We start from the raw sequence: 18,822 nt of genomic DNA, 5'->3' as shown, positions 1-18,822 counted from the left end.
CTCAGTGAACCAGACATGTGCTTTCAACTCGACGAAATTTGTAATCACACGTAGTGTATTCATATTATTGGCCGTGAAACTATGATAGCTTGTTGTTTAGGTTAACACTGGAGGATATCATTGCTTAAGAGTTTACCAGCACAATAAACCACAGGTTTTTAACCAATCAGAACGCGCGTACTATCTTAGTTATTTTATAAAATGAAATAAATGCATGCAAGAAAGTCGCCCCTCATTAGATCGTGTAGTTTCATCACAGAGAGTACGAATATCGTATTTACTCGAATAAGCACCGCGGCCCTGAAATAGTCAAAATAAGACGTCAATTCTGTTAGTTTAACACGGAAAATAAGAATATCAATTTGTCGCGTCCAACTTTCAAATAAACGCCGCCCTCAAATAGACGCCGTATTTAGGGCGTGGAAAATTATATAAGCACCGCGGCGCTTACTCGAGTAAAAACGATAACGCAACTGTCGTCACCGTTGTGACTGGCTGACGAAAAGTACTGCGAACAACTTGTAACCGGTTACTGGGAGGTTCAAGAAATCAAAGACGCAAATCGTAATTCCACTATTAGGTTAATCGCGATTTACAAAAATTATACATTGAAAACATATAGGATATAGGTAGCCATTTCATCGAATTTGAACCTGATCTCTTCAAAGCAGTAATTAAAAAACGTCCATAAATTGTCCAACTAAGACGAACCTGATATAACAGGAAATGCAGGTATCACAATGAAACGTATTATATAAACTACAAATTCCCAATAGAAAAATGTACCCTGGGGTGGGTACTGTATTGTCATCAATCGAACCTCCATGTGCGACCACCTCCCATAAGCGACCGCCAATCCAAAAGACCAAAATTTTCCCAGTCAAAGACTTAAAGTTGGAACCTCTAGTAAACGACCACCTTCTGTAAGCGATCGCGACCTTTTTCTGGGCCTGACGGTTAATGATTTTCCATTGTTTTTAACCTCTTGTAAGCGACCACTTGACGCATTCTCTGATCTCTATTGTTCACTGTGTGCACTATGCTACTTAGAATATACGAAGAACTTGAGTGACAACACGGAACTACACATGGCGTAACTTAGACATTGCATGCATTAAGTTATCTTCCATAAAGTAGATGTGCTTGGACTTCTTCTCGGAAGAGGTGCCCTATAGTTCGGTTCTTGTAAGCGACCACCTCCCGTAAGCGGCCACTCAGCCTTTGCATTTCTGGTGGTCGCTTACGGGAGTTTGGACTGTACATTACAAGCAGCTGTTACGTACACTCGTATCTTACCACATATTCGAAAGGTTGAGCATCACGTTTACGTCAAACGGCAAACGCGAATTTTTACCACGTGATTAAGTTTCATCTTTACTTGTCGTTTACTGTTCATCATTTCTACACACAAATTAGTAGTCTCACGCAATTTTATCCATAAGAATTGTTTTGAGCTGTTTTTATCTGCTCATTTTCTGTTTTGAGAAATTCTCAACTTGAATTTTTCAAACGTCAGCCTGACGTTTGCCGTTTGCTGTATACGTGAAGCTAAAACTCTCTAAAATTCCTGTGTAGACTGGTGGCTGACAAGTAAAACAGCTTATTTTGTAAGAAGTGTGATTACCGCACTAAAATGTATGATTATATGTATATTTTATGATCACAAGTCAAATGTGTATAGAGCGTATGTGTTTTAAATGCGCTTAACAGGAGAAAGAAAATACCTGCATGGATCCAGGAAAAGGTGACAGTTTTTTTAAAAAAACCCGAGCTGCTCCAAACGTAGCCTGCGAACGGCAGGCGTATCTTCTCGCTCATCGCCACTGAGGGTCGTCTCGCTAGGAGGAACGTCTGCGACTCAGCGACAGACATTCCATGGTGATGACGTAAATCAATGTTTACATAATAAATCCAGTAGTCGCGGAGTTTCAGATGCAAATTTGTTCAATTTTACGTTTCTCCTGGTCGATTTTGGTAAAGTGTTGTGTTCATCTGCGAATGAGCTCCAGCAAAACTCAAATGCTTCTTCTAGAGAAGACTATATTCCACAAATATTGGCTGTTTTGTTAGAGATGCATCGCGATTACATTTGACCTTTGCGGCCTTTTGTCTGTCATTCGTAAACAATAGCTAAACAATGAAAGTACTCCATCGACCAATTAGTGCTTCTGACCGGATTCCGGACGGATTTTGCGTCATCAGTATGGAATTTCTGTCGCTGAGTCGCAGACGTTCCTACTCGCGAAACGTCCCTCAGCGGCGATGAGCGAGGAGAAACGTCTTCCGTTTGCAGGCTACTCCAAACGCACCAGTATCACGCGGAGAATCTGTTAATTTGATTTCCCTAAAAGAATGACTGTTACTTCTTTTTATAACCAAGCTGAAAGAGTGGACCTGTTTATAGCAAGTATCGTTTAAAAAATAACGGACAGTTTCCAAACATTTTACAAGCAACTTTTACTTTCAGGGAATCAAATCAACTGACTCCGTTCATAAATACATTAACAATTATATAAATATTGGTGTTTTTAAGTACTCTATAACAGCTAACGTAAAGTTTACACATGCGATGCAAGCATGGATTAACTAAAACCTAATATAGACACCTATAATTCGTAGGTTATTGGGTCGCCCAATGTTACCTCGTCCCCAGGCCCCTTGCAGTAAAAGGAGACGGGAAAAACAAAGACCCTGGGAACGAGATTTGTAGGGCTTATGCTTGCATAACGGTTAGCATTAGGTAACATCGGCTGAAGTCAGATTGTTTCTTTCAGTAAAATTACATGAAGAACATTTTAAGTCCAACTTTACTGTGTAATATAAAAGTGAAATAGAAAAACTCCACTGTGATGCTTTGAACCCCGGTCACTTGCTTTATAGCCTACATCCACATCCACTACACCATCGAGGACTAGCTGCCAAATCCAGTAATTTTTAAAATATACATGTTCTTATATATGCCGTATCCCATTACAATAATTGAAAGCTAACTATTTTCAGTTCAGTGCTTAACCCTAGTCACTGCAGATCAGTGCTTAACTCTCTACTGTGTTCTCTCCATAACTGGCGCTCTGTAGTTTTGGTTTCATCAGCTATTCTAGCGTCATTCTACATTCCAGTCTCATTCCATTATGAAAATAATGCGTTGTGTAAAATTCATAAGGTGTCCACTCTGGCTTCACTCGATGTTATCTAATGCTAACCTTGCATAACATGTGTAACCTAGACAACAGAAGAATCCACCGTTCTAAATATGCCAAAGGCAAGTGCAGCACTTTACAGGCTCATAGCAAATTCCTCGCCGTTCACGTCGGTTGAGAACAGAATCTGGCCACAGATAGTTCATCAACCAAAACGGGAGCATGATGACCAGATATCCTGTAAAACAACAGAATTTTTGTATTGAGTATAGTTTATAATAGGCAACGATGAAGTAGTCTTCTTCGCAGCCGTTATTAGGGTCGTCACACAACGCTCCTCCCACCAGTAGGGAAGAGCGTTGAGTGACGACCCTAATAACGACTGCGAAGGAGACTAGCGATGAAGAGCATAACACACTTACTGTAAAACCGCATACCTAAGTGCGAGTGCGCGAGGGAAAAGTGGGGGGTGGGGTTAGAGAAGGGGAATCCCTTCCTACTTCCACGTGCACCCGAACTTCTACTTTTCTATTCCCCTTCGAACGCCTCCAACGTAGACTAGGATACTAGGATCCAGCTAGCCTGAAGTGTGTGCATTAATGCTATATCTATTTATTCATATGCTTCACTTTCACCTTTTAAACCCGTAAAATCTCAAATCTCGTGACATGCGATTGTTAAAGCGGTAATAAAAGTAGGCGATCGATTTGGGGTAGGAGGCCCTTGAACTTTGTGACGAACAAAACCGCGCAGTAAAAAAGGCTTCGCTTAACAGTAATCACAGTTTGTATTTTTCAGTTACGTTCTTTACACGACTTATTAACCAAGGTGGGACACAAACAACCGAACGTTTATGCGAGGAAGTGTACGCGGCAGGGACGAAATATTATTATGTCCTCTCATTTTTCACTTGTGGACTGTTGGCATCTATACGTTGAAGCAAATCCTGTGTTCTGATTGGCTTTCCAAGCGGCCAAGAAGGGTCTTTATATGTGTCGTGGTTCCATTTTATCGTTAGTTTTAAATTTATTTTCCTTTTTTTCAAACAAATTCATTATCATACATTATCATACCCAAAAACAAAAGAACATAAAATTAAAACCAAAGATAAAATTGAACCACAACATACACCTAATTGCATTCACGTTGTTATAAAAAAACAAAACAAAAGACAAATAAAAATAGACAAATAGGAATTAATTACAGTGGTAGCCATGCAAAAGACCTTTTGATAATTTGATAATCCTGTAAACACATTTGCAGTACTTTAATCTGACATCAGTTGAGTTGCGCAAAGCTTAAATGGCCACTGATGTTTTCTGTTTCATTCCTTAGTCTGAAATCCCTGATTGTAGTAGAACGTTATTGCAATTAGGTGCATATATGCGTTTTTGACTAAGAGTGAGGTCAAGATTGATATTGGGTAAATTCTTTTTCGCGTTTTGCGAAATCGACGCCAATAAATACACAAAAAAAGAAAGAGGCCAATATAGAGCGACCTTGACTGAACAAGCTTGGTCTATAGAGAGGAGAAGTGTGACGTCACGTTACCATGGTAGCAAAATTTCTGGATGACAACAATAGGGAGTCTTTGCAACGGCGACGGTGAACAGCAAAAAAAAAAAGGTTTAGATTGGCAAAAAATCAACTTTGCACGTGCATCACGCTTTTCTGTACATTTCTTTACGTTTTTCCCCGACTGCGACATGAAACTTCCTATTTCACGCGCCCGCTTTATGGAGTAGGTGAGCACAACACAAAAAGTTTCTTTTTCTTTTTGTAAACTTTGATACGGTCCTTTCGGATTTAACCCAAAAAATTTCGCCAACATTTGGCAAATTAAATGAAATTGAATAAGATCGATGAAGTTTGAAACAGTGCGAATTTACTGTTTAAGTGAATTTTCGCTTTGTTGTCATCCAAAAATTTTGCTACCATTGGAACGTGACGTAACGACTTTTCCTCTCTGTATAGACTATATTATACGGCCAAGAAGGACACAGAAAGATATTTTCTTGCGCAAATAAAGCGAGAAATTCCGAGAAGATACAGAAATAAGACAAGCCTTCCTTGCCTGCTTGGTATCCAATCAAAACACAAGATTCACTTTACCTTGCGCGCTTGGGATTTAGCCATGTAATAAATATGCTTAATTGACCAAGCATGACATCAAAATGACAGGATGTTGGCCTTGCTCTTTTTCTGCATTTTTTATAAGACCTTAACTTCGGTCCATAAAAATGGAAAAAGTAAACCTTGGCCAATAGACTTTGGTCAATAATGCATTTTATGTTTCTTCTTCAAACAAACTGGTCTGAACATGGCTGACCGGGCCTGAGGCGGCCATTAAACTTCCTATGGAGAGGGGTGAGATCAAGAGCTTTGAAACTAGTATTTTTTTCTAACTCCACCACGCTTCTTTTATCTCTCAGCCAAGATTTCCAAAAACTAAATTGTTCCCTAAGACCACCTAGTACGCCATTGTTACAATTACAGACCACAATTTACACAATGTAAGCTGATTAACTCAACCAGTGGCCTTGGTGTCTCCTTTACGTCTCACAAAACAGCAACTACACAATCTTTAACAAATTCGAGCACTGCAACAAGTTAAACTCATCACTAAAATTTCATCATACACAGGTACAATGTACAACATCTCCATGTACCAGTTTTTTTTTAGACTATTTGCCTAACAAGATAGAAGCTTTTAAAACACATGTCTCAAACCTACCCGTTGTAAGAAGAGCAAATATCCCAAATGACAGACATAAATAGTACAACTCAGGAGCATATCCTTGCTAAACAAGAGAAAGAACAAAGGAGAATTATTCACAGTGACTTTAAGAGTGTATCTCGCTGCAATGTCAGGATATGTTAGCAGTAGGCCATGTGACTGAAAGTTTGCACTTCCTGAGGTGCTGTGTTCAGCGTGTAAAGAAAGTAGTGTCCGATAGCCCGGGGCTAGTGGATTTTGCTATCTGGCTAGTGAATTCTGTTTTTAACTTGCCCGACAGGCGAGTGATGTTTTTGGAGAAATCTGAACAACAGAAGAACTGTGAAATAAATTCTGCTCATCAAAAAGCTTTTGCCGTGGGGCTAGTTGAAATGACTTGTGGGCTAGTAAATGCTAGATTCAGCTTGCCCAAATGACAAGCTGTAAAAATGATTTTCTTTGCACTCTGTGTGTTTGGGTTGGAGAATGAAGCCTGGGTGTTTTTGAATGGACTGTGATCCAGTTTTTTTCCTTTCTTGGGGAGTTGGGGCCTAACTTTGTAGGATTTACTTTGGTATTACTATTAAATTGCATTAGGCCACTTTCCTTCTACTATCAACATCCTTCAGGGTTTTTCTGGGGATTTTGTTATGTAAACTTTGCAGGGAGAACCAAATTTAATAAACTGCGGTTTATTGGCAACTATTGAGAACACCTGAGATTGTGAGGATGTTCCCACTTCCTGCCTGCTTATATAACTTAACAAATGCACTTGGCATACAGTTGACTCCTGATAACTCAAACCTCGTGCTAACTCGAACTAAAGTTGATTTCTCTTGGATTTCCTTTACACCTTTACTGTAGTTTTACACATGATAACTAGAACCTCCCGCAAACTCGAAGTAATTTTTGTTTCCTTTCAGGTCATTTCTACATAATTTTACCCTTGATAACCCAAACAATGTTTTAAGCACATAACTTGAAAAAAAAAAACATTGTACTGAGGTCTGAAACATTGAATTTATAGAGATTAAGCATTGCATTTAGTGCAAACGTGAATTTGTACCACGTGACAAAGTTTTCCATAATTATTACTTATCGTTTACAGTTCATTATAACTACATGAGAATCCGTAGATTCACACTAATTCTTTCCATAACAATATTATTATTTGAAGCTGTTTTTATCTGCTAATTTCTCATTTTGAAAATTTTACAACTTGAATCTTCTGTTGCCGGTTGCCGTAAACATGATGCTTAATCTCTCTTTTATTTCAAAACAACCATGTCAATTCTTTGTCTTTACTTTTATGTCACTCCACTTCAAATTCAGTTTTCATCCCTATATATTAATCAAGATTTGTTGCTTAATTTCTTTTTCAAAATAACAATTTTTATGTCATCCAATGCTGCCTTTGAAGTAGAGAGTGCATGATACTTGCATTCCCTCCCCATTCCCCATCCATTTGCTTCTTTCCCAATTTCCGGTTATTTGCCTTGCACTCGAGCTCCTGATCACTCAAACTTTTTTTGGTCTCCCTAGAAGGTTTGAGTTATCAGGAGTCAAACTGTACTTTTAACTCTGAGGTTCCCATAAAAAACAACAAGAAGAAAACACTCACACATAATTCAGACGCAAATGTTGATGCAAACAGTACCATGCCAAGAATGAGGGATCCAAAGCCAAAGAAATGAAATGCAATCTTAAGCTGCCATGGCACGGGCTCCATGATTGCGAATAAAAATGTAAAAGCTGAGAGTAAAAATAAAAATAGGATCTGCATTGATTCCACATGTTGCTGCACAAGTTCATGTTACGGTATTTATGTACAAGTCATGTATAACATGCAAAAACACAGGCTATGACTGCCCCCTTCCCCCTCCCCAAGGGAAAAGCAGCCCCCATGCCTCTCCCCCAGACAATGTTGTTCTTTGTTGAGTAAGGTCAATTGAAAATAACAATGGATGGTGTATTTTGTAGAATGGCATGTCATGTGCATGTTGTGATTAAACAAGGTGTTTAGTCGGGTTGCACTTCACTTCAGAAAGCTGCATGCACTCTACAACATTGAAACCAGAGGGGATTGAAGAGGAGGGGGTGCTGCAACTATCGGCGGCACAAAATTTTTGCGGGAGTTTATTTTTGTGGATTGGCGATTTTTTGTGTTTTGCAGGAACTAATTTTTGCCATTAGGACAGATTGATTTTTCTTGCTGGGAAGTGATTTTTACGATTTTTAGAAACTACCCAGTACATAGCATTGATAATTAATTTTCGCTTTTATTGAGTATGTGTGATAGAAATACATATTTTCAAGAAATAAACCATTATTTCGTTGTTTCTGAATGAAAGAGACAAGTTGTGATTGAACAGACACGATTTCTTAGTACTGTATTTTTGTGTAGTGAATTTAAGTTGGAGCATATTTACGCTGGAGTAAATTTTGGTGGGAAAAATGTTTGTGATAATTTTTGTTTGCGGGAACTTATTTCTGCAGATTGCGGGAAAAAATCGTCAAAATTAGAACTCTCAAAAATTTCATGCCACATGGTAGCTTCCAGGATATAGCACAAAGGACGGGATGCAATGAAGTGGTGAGCTATAATCAACTAACCTAACTTTTAGTGAGATATTTTGCAGCACATGCAAAATAAGCAAGCAAAAAGTCAAAGTACAAAAGCAAATCCACAATAAAAGTCATAGCCATGCTACAAAAAATTTTGTTGCCAATTAATTTGTCGGCAGTTTAGAATAATTTATTGTTGTCCGTAAATTTCAGTTGGAAACGGAATTTTTAGACCACCGCCAAGCCCTGAGCTACTACATGTAGTAGCCACAGATCAAATATAACCGGATACATATTATACGCTGAAAATTTTTTTTTTTTTGTGAAAGAAACTCAGTGTCATGTTGGACACTAGCACTACAAAAGAAACTGCCAGGAAAGAAGATGTGTTTTCGTACTTGTGTTGAACCTTACTGCAAATAATAGTCACAGGTCAAAATTTTGCATATCACAAGGACGATTTTGCATGAAGACCTTCAATTTATCCTTGACCTCATTGATGGCATCCGCAATGCAAAATACCTCTTGAAAACCCCTGGAAACACCATTTCTGAGACTCTAAATTTCAAAATGACCCTTGATGCCACAGCCCTCAAGAACTTGTGCCTCTGGTGTTCCAAAGCCGCCTAGTATACAATATTAGCCTACTACTTACAAACTTTTTGACAGCCCTGAGCCCCCCCCCCCCCCCTCTCCAAAGAATGGATGAGGTTTAGCTGTAATTATTGGAGTTTCCAGAGGTATGTGGGGTCTTAAGTGGAAGTTATGGATATGATCTGGACCTGCACATTGTTTTTCAAAACATTAATTACATAGTTAAAAGAACACCAGACAGAGAAAGTACACTATACCTATCATAGCGGAGCTCTCGCGCGCGAAGCGCGCAGCGGAGCACCATGGGTAACAAAATGTGGTAAACTACCCATCCGAGAAAATTTGGTAATCACGTGACCGTACACCGACCGCCCGCCCGCCCGACCGTCCGTCCGCACCACAGGCATACCAACGCAAAATTTCGGGTAGTCTGTGGTGAGGGTTTTTTTGGCGCGAAAACGAATGGCAACCCGCGTTTTGTAAAGCATAAACAACTTAGAAGTTTAGGAAAGTCAACTCAGAACAAAAAGAAATTTTTCGTGTCGGTTGACATTTTTTATACATCCGTATTTTCTACATTATTTATTTATTATGCCCTCTAGTTTGGAGTATAGAGATAAAGAGAGGTAGAGAAAACGAGAAAGTAGGCGGCAAGCAAGCCAAGCTCAACGAGAGAGAGAGCGGCAGAGAGCTAGAGAAAGGAGGCGAAACTGCTCTGACGAGCAACGGGAGAGGGAGCAAGAGAGAAACAGAGAAAGGAGGCGCAAATTTACTGATGAGCAACGGGAGAAAGAGCAGGAAAGGGATAGAGAAAGGAGGCGCAATTTTACTGATGAGCAACGGGAGAGAGAACAGGAAAGGGACAGAGAAAGGAGGAAACATTTTACTGAGGAGCAACGCGAGAGAGAGCAAGAGAGAAACAGAGAAAGGAGGCAAAATTTTACTGACCAACAACGGGGAAAAGCGCAAGAAAGAGAAAGGGAAAGGCGTCAAAATTTCACTGAAGAGCAACTGGAGAATGAACGAGAGAGAGCAAGAGAAAATAGACGCCTAAGAAGCGACGAGCGGCGAAGAAGGGAGCGAGAGACAGCAAGGGAAAACAGGCGTCGTATAAACGAAAACGAACGAGAAGGAGGAGAAGGTGAGCGAATTTTCGCCGAGGTTAGCTTTCTGTTATATGAATCGGGGATTTTACGAAAACAGAGGTAGCTTTTGTTTTGTTTGTTGATCAATAACCTCTTTGTAATTGCATCAGTTTTTTTGGACCAATCACCACACGTCATTTGTTGTCACGCGGTCTAGAGTTGATACCTTTTATCTTCCATTATATTGAAGTTGACCTGTGTCCTCCAAGTTCGTTGAAGAGAAACGATATGATTGAAATTTCACTTTAACAAGACAGTCGCGTCCAAGATAAAATTATAGAGTAACCTTGTAATTCGTGCTCCTCGGTGTATTTTCGTTGTTTCTGGCGCGGAAAATAAGGTAATCTTAAATTGTAAAATGAAATTTTATCGAAAATTATAACCATTGCCATGTGTCCGATGCATCGCTGAATGAATGATAACTCCTTATGTAAATTTTAGGCGACTCTGGCCTCTGTGACAAGTTAAAATGATTCAGTGTTAGAGGATTGTAAATTATACGGTCTGCGAAAGCGTTGTTATGTTTTCTGAAAAGAGAGCAGAGAGCACCTTGAATTTGAAGATTTTCAATGTCTGTTGAAAGAGCGTTTTGGTGCAGATTGTTCGAGCTTACCTCTATTTGTTTTATTCAGGGTAAACAGAATTTGAAGGATCTATTCTCCCTCTTGTAATTGAAATAACTTTTATTATTTTACTATAAATCTAGGCTTTTCCATTTTGTAGATACCTGTCTTCGAGTGTTTAAGAATATGTATGGAGATCTATGTAAATAAGGATCAAGAGGGCAGCCAGGGTTAGAAATTATTTTTCAATGTTGACAGGCCAAACAAATTTAAGCTCGGTCATGTCTAGTTACTAACCGGTCAAAATAAATTATTACCTGCCAAACAAATTTTAGCTCGGTCATGTCTAGTTACTAACCGGTCAAAATAAATTATTACCAACCAAACAAATTTTAGCTCGGACCGGTCAAAAGACAGTAAAAACTTGTGGGTAAGAACCTGGATTTTCCCATTGCATTAACAGGTACGTTCTTACAAAAATAGTTATTGGCAAAAAATTTGTCTATTTTTCTAAAATGAAAAGGTTTTTATTTTCTGAAGGAAAAAAAACATTGCAGCTTATGTCTCCCAAAGAGGTTCACCTGAATATTTTCCAGGTGTATAGAATTTTTTTTATAGATTTGAGAAAATAAAGATGTGTGTCAAATATTGGGCTAAACAGGTTCTTGTATAGAGGGGGCCTAATTATAACTGGCAAGTTTAGCCTAACAGGTTCCTAAAAACCAGGTTCTTAGTCACAGCTAGGTTTTTACTGTATTGAAGACATTGTACTTTGCAGTAATAGCCAAATTAAGACAAAAAATTATGTGATCATAAATGCTCAAAAACTCCTTGTGTTGAGAGATGGGGAAATATTATAAACCAGTTTTGAGTGTGGTTATCAAGTTATTCATTCATTGGAGGGTACAGTGTAGTAAATAATATTTCCAGGAATATTGTCAAGCTCAGCTCGTTTATTCTTAAAAACAATTCCCCATAAGAGTTAAACCAGAAATCACAACTTTTGGCTCAGTATTGTTCTGACATGTTTTCTTTGAACAATAGGTGTATGTAGGGGTGAGGGAAAATTCTTGCCCAACTAAAGATTTTATCTTATCTTCTTAGCCATGGAAGAACATGAAAGTCAGGTCCTCCAGGTTGAATGTAGCATGGAATGCTCTCTGCTTGGTGAACAAGAACAAAGTCACTCAGCAGTTACTGATATAGTTCATGGTAGATGGTATTTATTATAGAATTGCATAATTGAGTAAAATCATGCATTCTGATTGGTTAACGAAGAGAGGTATTCAGTGTGGAATTGCGAGTTGAAAACGAGGCTAAGGGATGTTTTTTCGCATCTACGTAACAACCATCGTCAAATTGTAACACAACAACTGCAAAAAAGGTTTCCTACAATGTCATTTTAAAATGTTTTCAAAATCATTGTCACCTTTTGTATATCCTTTCTTAACATACTGTAATGTTGCCTGGTCCTCCACCTACTGTTTCAACCTAAACTGTATTTACCTTTTGCAAAAGCGTCTAGTGCGGCTCATAACAAAAGCTCACTATCTAGCAAATACCGCCCCTTTGTTTACACTACTAGGAGTATGTATGTGAAACACCATGTGAAAAACGTGTGAAAAATGTCCTATTTTCACACTCTTTTCACATGTCTTTCACACGTTTTTCACACACTTTTCACATGCATTTCACACACATATTTCACATGCATGTGAAATTTTGCATAGTGAAATATATGTGAAAAGGGTGTGAAACGATGTCAACCCTTTCACACACATTTTCACATACACTTCACATGGGGTTTCACACAGGCTTTCACATGTCAATCCTCATTTAAATTCACACATATTTTCATACACTTCACATGGAGTTTCACATGGGCTTTCACATGTACTTAATCCTCACTGAATGGCAAAACATCTAGTAATTCACACATTATTTTCACATACACTTCACATGGGGTTTCACATAAGCTTTCAAATGTAAATCCTCAGTGATCCGAGATCATGAATGGCTATGGAATTTCACTACCCTGCGAGCGTGAACAAACCAACTACGCGACAGAGAATAAAAACAAAACTTTTTAATATCATGCTCAGTTTTTATACCTTTAATATTTCTACATCAATAAAATAACTAATAATATACTAATTTTTGGTTAGAAATATTTCTTATAAATTGTAATAATTATGATAGTAAATGACATGGTGACCAATTTGCAATTTCCACTTATTAAGGCATACAAATGTATATACTAAGTTACAGAAAAGCAATCTAGCACTCAATGTCAGTGAAAAGACAGTGAATAAGCATCTTTGAATAATACAAACATGTATATGGAAAAAAATAATGCTAAATGACTGCTTCTTTACAAGTCGCTGAACAGCTTTCTGAACTGAAGGTCCACACATCAGACTAGATAGAGGTGCCTTTCATTTGTGACATTATTGCAGATGTATGAATATTATGATAAACAAACCTACTCAAATTTTATAGGTTTAGTTCAACTCTGAAGTCATCATAAATTAACTGGAAACTTAATTGCTTCCAACTTGTAGTAGACATTACATGCTTATCGGAAACTTATGCTCAGAACATAAGATTTTCAGAGTATATTTCCATTGACGATTTGCAACAAAGGGTACAGTTTTTTCTGCAGTAAACAAAAAGGAATCAATCAAGGGCATATCTGTACATGCATCTTAAATTTAAGATGTATCTTTGAAGGTTTAAGCTTACGTAAAGTTAGTGGAAGACCAAAGTAAGCTCATGTTAACGAACGACGATAACAAGAAGAACATACCTTAGTGCAATAATCCAGCTGAGTTGCTGACTTGGAAACATGCTTTATGTGAAGAATTTCGCAGTTGATCACTTTCTCTCGAAAATAACATGCCTATTATTGAAAGACAGTCTTTCTATTTATCCGAAAGTAACGAAACTATTCTGTTTGCAACGCTGTGTTGCTTGTGAAGTCCGCGTGAATTTGAACTATTCAACGGAACTTCATTTTACAATTTTCTATTGGTTCAAAAGCCCCACGTGACATCGTAAATCAAATCGCGCATGTGCTAAAATCACGGGGAAGCCTGGGAGACAACAAACATGGCGGCTAATCTTGCGATGGAGAAAGTGCACTCGTTTGAGTCGAAAAAGCGGTTATTTTCAGCATTGATTAGAATATTCCAGCGCATTTGAAGTGTTAGGAGCAAGAGAAAAACTTAACATTGTTCTTTCAAGTTGGGAAACCTTTGAGGATTTAAGGAAATGCTGGACTTCACTACATGAATCAAAGTTGTACGTGTTGTGGACGTTGTTCATGTTGGACAAGCTCAGGTACGGAAAGCTGATTGAACCAAAGACAACTTAAGCAAATCAAGAGCATGCCAGTTATTTGCTTCAAGGAATCATTAGTTGAACGAACGGTATCAAAAGAAAACTCAAAAAGCATGCAAAGCAATGCAAGGAACTGTTCGCATGTTCAAGTGGACTTTCAACTTTACAACGAGCTAAGGAACGTTACAGTAAGAAACAAAACATTCATAAAGTGTAGTTACATATGTCGTATATATTAGCAAAGTTAGTTTTTTGATGGAGTAATAAAATTAAGTCCGTTTTGTCCTCAATGAAGATCTGTTGAAAGAATGGTTTAATTCTCAGGATTTAGCCGTCCCTACTTAACAAAAATCTTGATACACATCTTTCTGGGTGGAAACCAAGTGGTAAGATACACAACCCACATATTTAGATGAGACAGTTGATAAAATACATAAATTTATGTAGCATATTCTAGCAAATAATGAAGACAATGATATTTGTAAAGGTGCACATTTGGATTGGATACTCGATAGATTTTAATCATTCAAATATAATGAAGAATGTACAATGTATTCAGGGGTTTCAAAATGTTTTGAAGCAGGTGCCAACTCTGGTAAAGCAGGCAGCTGTTACAATCGAGATTGTTTGTCACGAGCTAATTGTTATGACGAGCGTAGCCAGCGATATACAGTTGAGTATCTGGCAGAACTCTGATTGCCGGCTGGTGTATTTACTTAGAATCAATACAGTTATTGACTGAGAGATCTGGTTGCAAGCTAGATCATGAAAAGAGCTTTGAAATTAAATTCCAGTCCTCTACTTTACAAGAGGGCCCCTCTGGGGCTTGGCACTTTGGTATATTGGGGTTCGCCTTTAATGGTGATGATGATGATGATTTGTAACAGCACGTTTGTTGTGATCACTTGCCTTAAAGGTCTGATGCATTATAGTATGGTGAATTTTCAAGGTTAATAACTTATCAAATCTTATTCTTCAAAAATTCATGACCCTCATAGTCAACTTAGTTTGATATTTATCAGCCACAAGCCATAGAATGCTAGATGTGGTGTGTTTCTTGGATGATCAATGGCCCATGAGACCAAGGAGCACCTTTCATAGAAAATTCATGGCCGAAAAATAAAGGCGTGAAATTTAATTTTTCAGTTTTCATGGGCCATGAAATGACTTTCATGGGGTATTCACTAGAAATTCATGGCATTTTCATAAAAATATGGTTCATAGTGGTTGCATTTAACAAGCCCTGAAAAAAATTCACATGCTCGCTCTGACATGCCTAAAAGTGTTCACATGCATGTGAAAAATTTCACATACATAGCATCTATTATGCATGTGAAATTTGAAATTCACATGCATGACAAAATTGTTTCACATGTGTGAAAAGATTTCATATGTAATAAACTGCATGGAAAAAAAGTTCACACATATGACAAAAATTTTTCACATGTGTTACAAAATTTCACACACATGTCAAAAAGTTCACATGCATGTGAAATGCTGATGTGGTGAACTTGTATTTTTGCCAACATTCATTTCACATGGTTCGTTTTTTTCACACACTTTTCACACCCTTTTCACATGATTTTCACACACATAGCCCTAGTAGTGTTAGCCAGCTTAAAGTCCTTGACATATTTAGTATTAATTCATTTTCTGTCACTACTTTTATGTATTCTTATCACCATAATCTTTTGCCTAGTAGCTTTCGTGACTTGTTCTTAAGTAGTAATCAAGTCCATCAATACCAAAATTTGACTGGCCTCTCAGTATAGACCTCATTTTTGTAGATCAAATATAAAGCAATTCAGCATCCTTTACCGAGGACCTAAAATCTGGAATTCGTTGCCTGTTTCACTAATTAGCTCTCCTTCTATATTTGTTGTTAAAAAAAATTTAAAGAGTTATCTCACTGATAGCCGATCTGTCGCTTAATTTTCTGATCTTGCTCACTCTGCACTCAGCCGTGAATTTAGTTCTCTAGGTAGTTGAAGGAAGCCTATTAATATAAGCTTCAAGCTTCATTAGACTTCCTTGTCACATTAATTTTATAATTTAATTACCCCCCTTTGTTTATGTTGTATAAGGTTTTGTGAGTGACTAAATAAATAAATAGTTAAAAACAAACAAAAGCATTTTTTAAAGTGATCCGGAGGTTCTTCCTTGTTTTGAACTAAACTACAAATTCTTGGAGAGGTATAAAAAACCCCTTTCGCTAGCGACAATGAGAAAAAAAGAAAATCCTGTGAACACAGCCCAGAAAATGGCAAGCCAAATTCAAACAAACAAAACGGAGAAGCGACAATGGAGGAAGTGCCAGGGTCAATTGTCAATTATACAGAAGAAGAAATAAATACCTTCAAAGATCACATTGTCCCTGAAAACACGAAAAAGAGTACGCCACTTGCATTCATCCTGAATCGTGGTACTTAGAAAAGTACAAAACAGAGCTGAACTTGAACAGCATTTTAGAACATTTCAAGGTACTTACCTTATATCAATCGCAACGTTAAACTTTCAGTGCTTTGCCTTGGACACTTCATTTCTTTCAGTTTTGCTACCGAAGAGGTAAAAGGTGTAAATTATTTTCCTTCGCGAGCAAATGACCAATTTGAAAAAGGATGTTATAGATAACCGGCTTGTAAATTCAGTGAAATACCTCTATTTATCCTTACAATTAGTGTGAAGCTTGTTCATGTGTAAAAAAGTTTGAAACAAATGTAAAAACAAGCACAAGGTACAAAAAAAGTTGTCAAAGGTTCAAACATGTATGACTGACCTTGCTTCCTATTCGCTAACGCAATGACAGGTTTGACATTTGACTTTAAAATGGCTTTCCGGGGCGCGCGGTCAGGATAAAAACAAACAATATTATTGGTGTTTTCTTTTTTTTTCTAATTTTTATTTGATTATGTGATTCAAGGAAAATCCATTACCTGACTCGTGAATTCCACGTTAAATTGCACTTGAAAACCGATATCGGTTTTCGTGTGAATTCCCTCGTCAGGTAATGAATTTTCCTATAAAACTTAATAATATATGTGGAAAAATTTCTTGAATCAGATTGGCTTAGAGCAGTGCAGTTTTTAGTAAACACAGTACAAAAACAAGGAAACATAATGCAAAAATAAGGAAATAAAGTGCAAATTTCTCAGAGAATGAAAACCTGTGATTGGCTAATAAACAATCAGTGTTCTCCAGAAGCGCGGGCGACTGGCAGTTTCACTGGGAACTCTTTTCCAAAGTGCCAGCTACTCTTATGAGTCAAAACATAAAAAAAACTGTAACTTTTATCTTGAATTTTTCGTAAGTTCCATTTTTTTCCGCGAAGGATAAAACGGCACCCGAAGTAAATCGTGTTAATTCATTTCTTAGAATACTAGAACATGCAATTTCATCGGGAAAAGAACAAACAAACAAAAAAGCCACAAGAGCTTGTTTGAAAGTTTATCGAAAAACACATGAGAATACATGGAACTAAAGTGCCTTGAACAGCTACAAAAGAAGACAGGTGTTGTTTATTCATGGTTGCGAAGCCACTCGCTGAGGCATTTGCCGATAGATAGCTGCGGCTTGTTTATCCGACATGAAGAATATAAATCACAAGCAACCAGAATACAGGCTATGCAGCCATTCACTACAGCAATTGAGGCGTCAGTAAAGCTTCTTTTCTTGTTCAGCAAAACCAGCTTGTGGCTTTAAACGACGTCGTAACAAGTGACCAAGGTAATAGTTTTTGTCCGTTGTTCTTACTTTTGTAACTGCTCCAAAAATCCAAATTCACAGTAATTTTGATGGCTGTTAAGAATTATTTTTCTTCACATTATCTGCCAGGTTTTTTTAGCTGTCCCGCTGTGTAAAATCCTAGAATCTCGATGAGTTTTTAAAAGTGTTCATCTTTACAATGTTTTGATTTTTCATTCATCCAGTCCAGGCGAGTCGGTTCACGCGTTGACAGTTCTGATAGACATGTGACATGTGAATAGCGGAACTCCCTTGTCTTTTCTGGTTTGTTCTAACAAGATTCAAAGGGATTTTGTGGGCGTTTTTAATAAAATAATTATTCCACTTGCGCTTGTTGGATGAGATGATTGTTGCCAACTCGGCGCTATGCGTCTCGTTGGCTATTTACCATCTCATATCCAACGTGCCCTCGTGGAATAATTGTTAATTATAAAATAACTAAGATAGTACGTGCATTCTGATTGGTTAAAAACCAATAGTTTATTGTGCCGGTAAAATCATAGAAAACTGAAACATGCTTTAAAGTTATTTTATAAAAGTAAAAGACCACATTTTCTAAAGGTTTGCTGGTGTGATAACCCACTTGAGATGTTGGGAGAAGACTGGAAAAGCTTGTAAACCACCAGCTTAACTTCTCAGATCTCTGGGCCTCATGCCCCCAAACCCAGGGCTTGAAATAACGGCCGGTCAACGGACAATGTCCGGTCAGAATCGAGCATTGTCCGAGCAAATCCGTGGATGACCGGACATGTTGTCTGGTCATTTGGGCTTTCAAAGAAAATTCAATTTTGAGACAATCATGATGGAAATTTATTCAGTCTTATCATGTTCCAAAAAAAGATATTAACTAGAGGGACTTTTGTTTGTGAAATTGATGACATTTCCTGTTGTCAGTCGCAACCGCAAATTGGCTACTGCTGTGCGTGTTGTAAAGTGCTCAAGATTGCACGCCAAAACTACAACTTCTAATTTTTTGCACACTCGATTTGTTTTGAGTAACTAGAGTTGCTGTTGCTGAA

At 37.8% G+C, this 18,822-nt stretch overlaps 1 protein-coding gene across 1 annotated transcript; it reads right to left on the bottom strand.

The window, feature by feature from the left end:
- Positions 1–2,378: 2,378 nt before the first annotated feature.
- On the bottom strand, positions 2,379–7,604 carry LOC140936331 (uncharacterized). Its single transcript, XM_073385790.1, has 4 exons — positions 7,478–7,604; positions 5,875–5,941; positions 3,204–3,378; positions 2,379–2,718 (listed from the first exon to the last, which is right to left on the bottom strand). Exons 1-3 carry the CDS (start codon positions 7,583–7,585, stop codon positions 3,248–3,250), a joined length of 306 nt encoding a protein of 101 aa, XP_073241891.1. The 5' UTR covers positions 7,586–7,604; the 3' UTR covers positions 2,379–2,718; positions 3,204–3,247.
- Between the last annotated feature and the right edge of the window lie 11,218 nt (positions 7,605–18,822).

The sequence above is a fragment of the Porites lutea genome, chromosome 1 (assembly GCF_958299795.1).
Source record: "Porites lutea chromosome 1, jaPorLute2.1, whole genome shotgun sequence".
Taxonomy (NCBI): Eukaryota; Metazoa; Cnidaria; class Anthozoa; order Scleractinia; family Poritidae; genus Porites; species Porites lutea.
The sequence above is the reverse complement of the archived record's forward strand: the minus strand, read 5'-3'. Positions and strand labels throughout refer to the sequence as shown.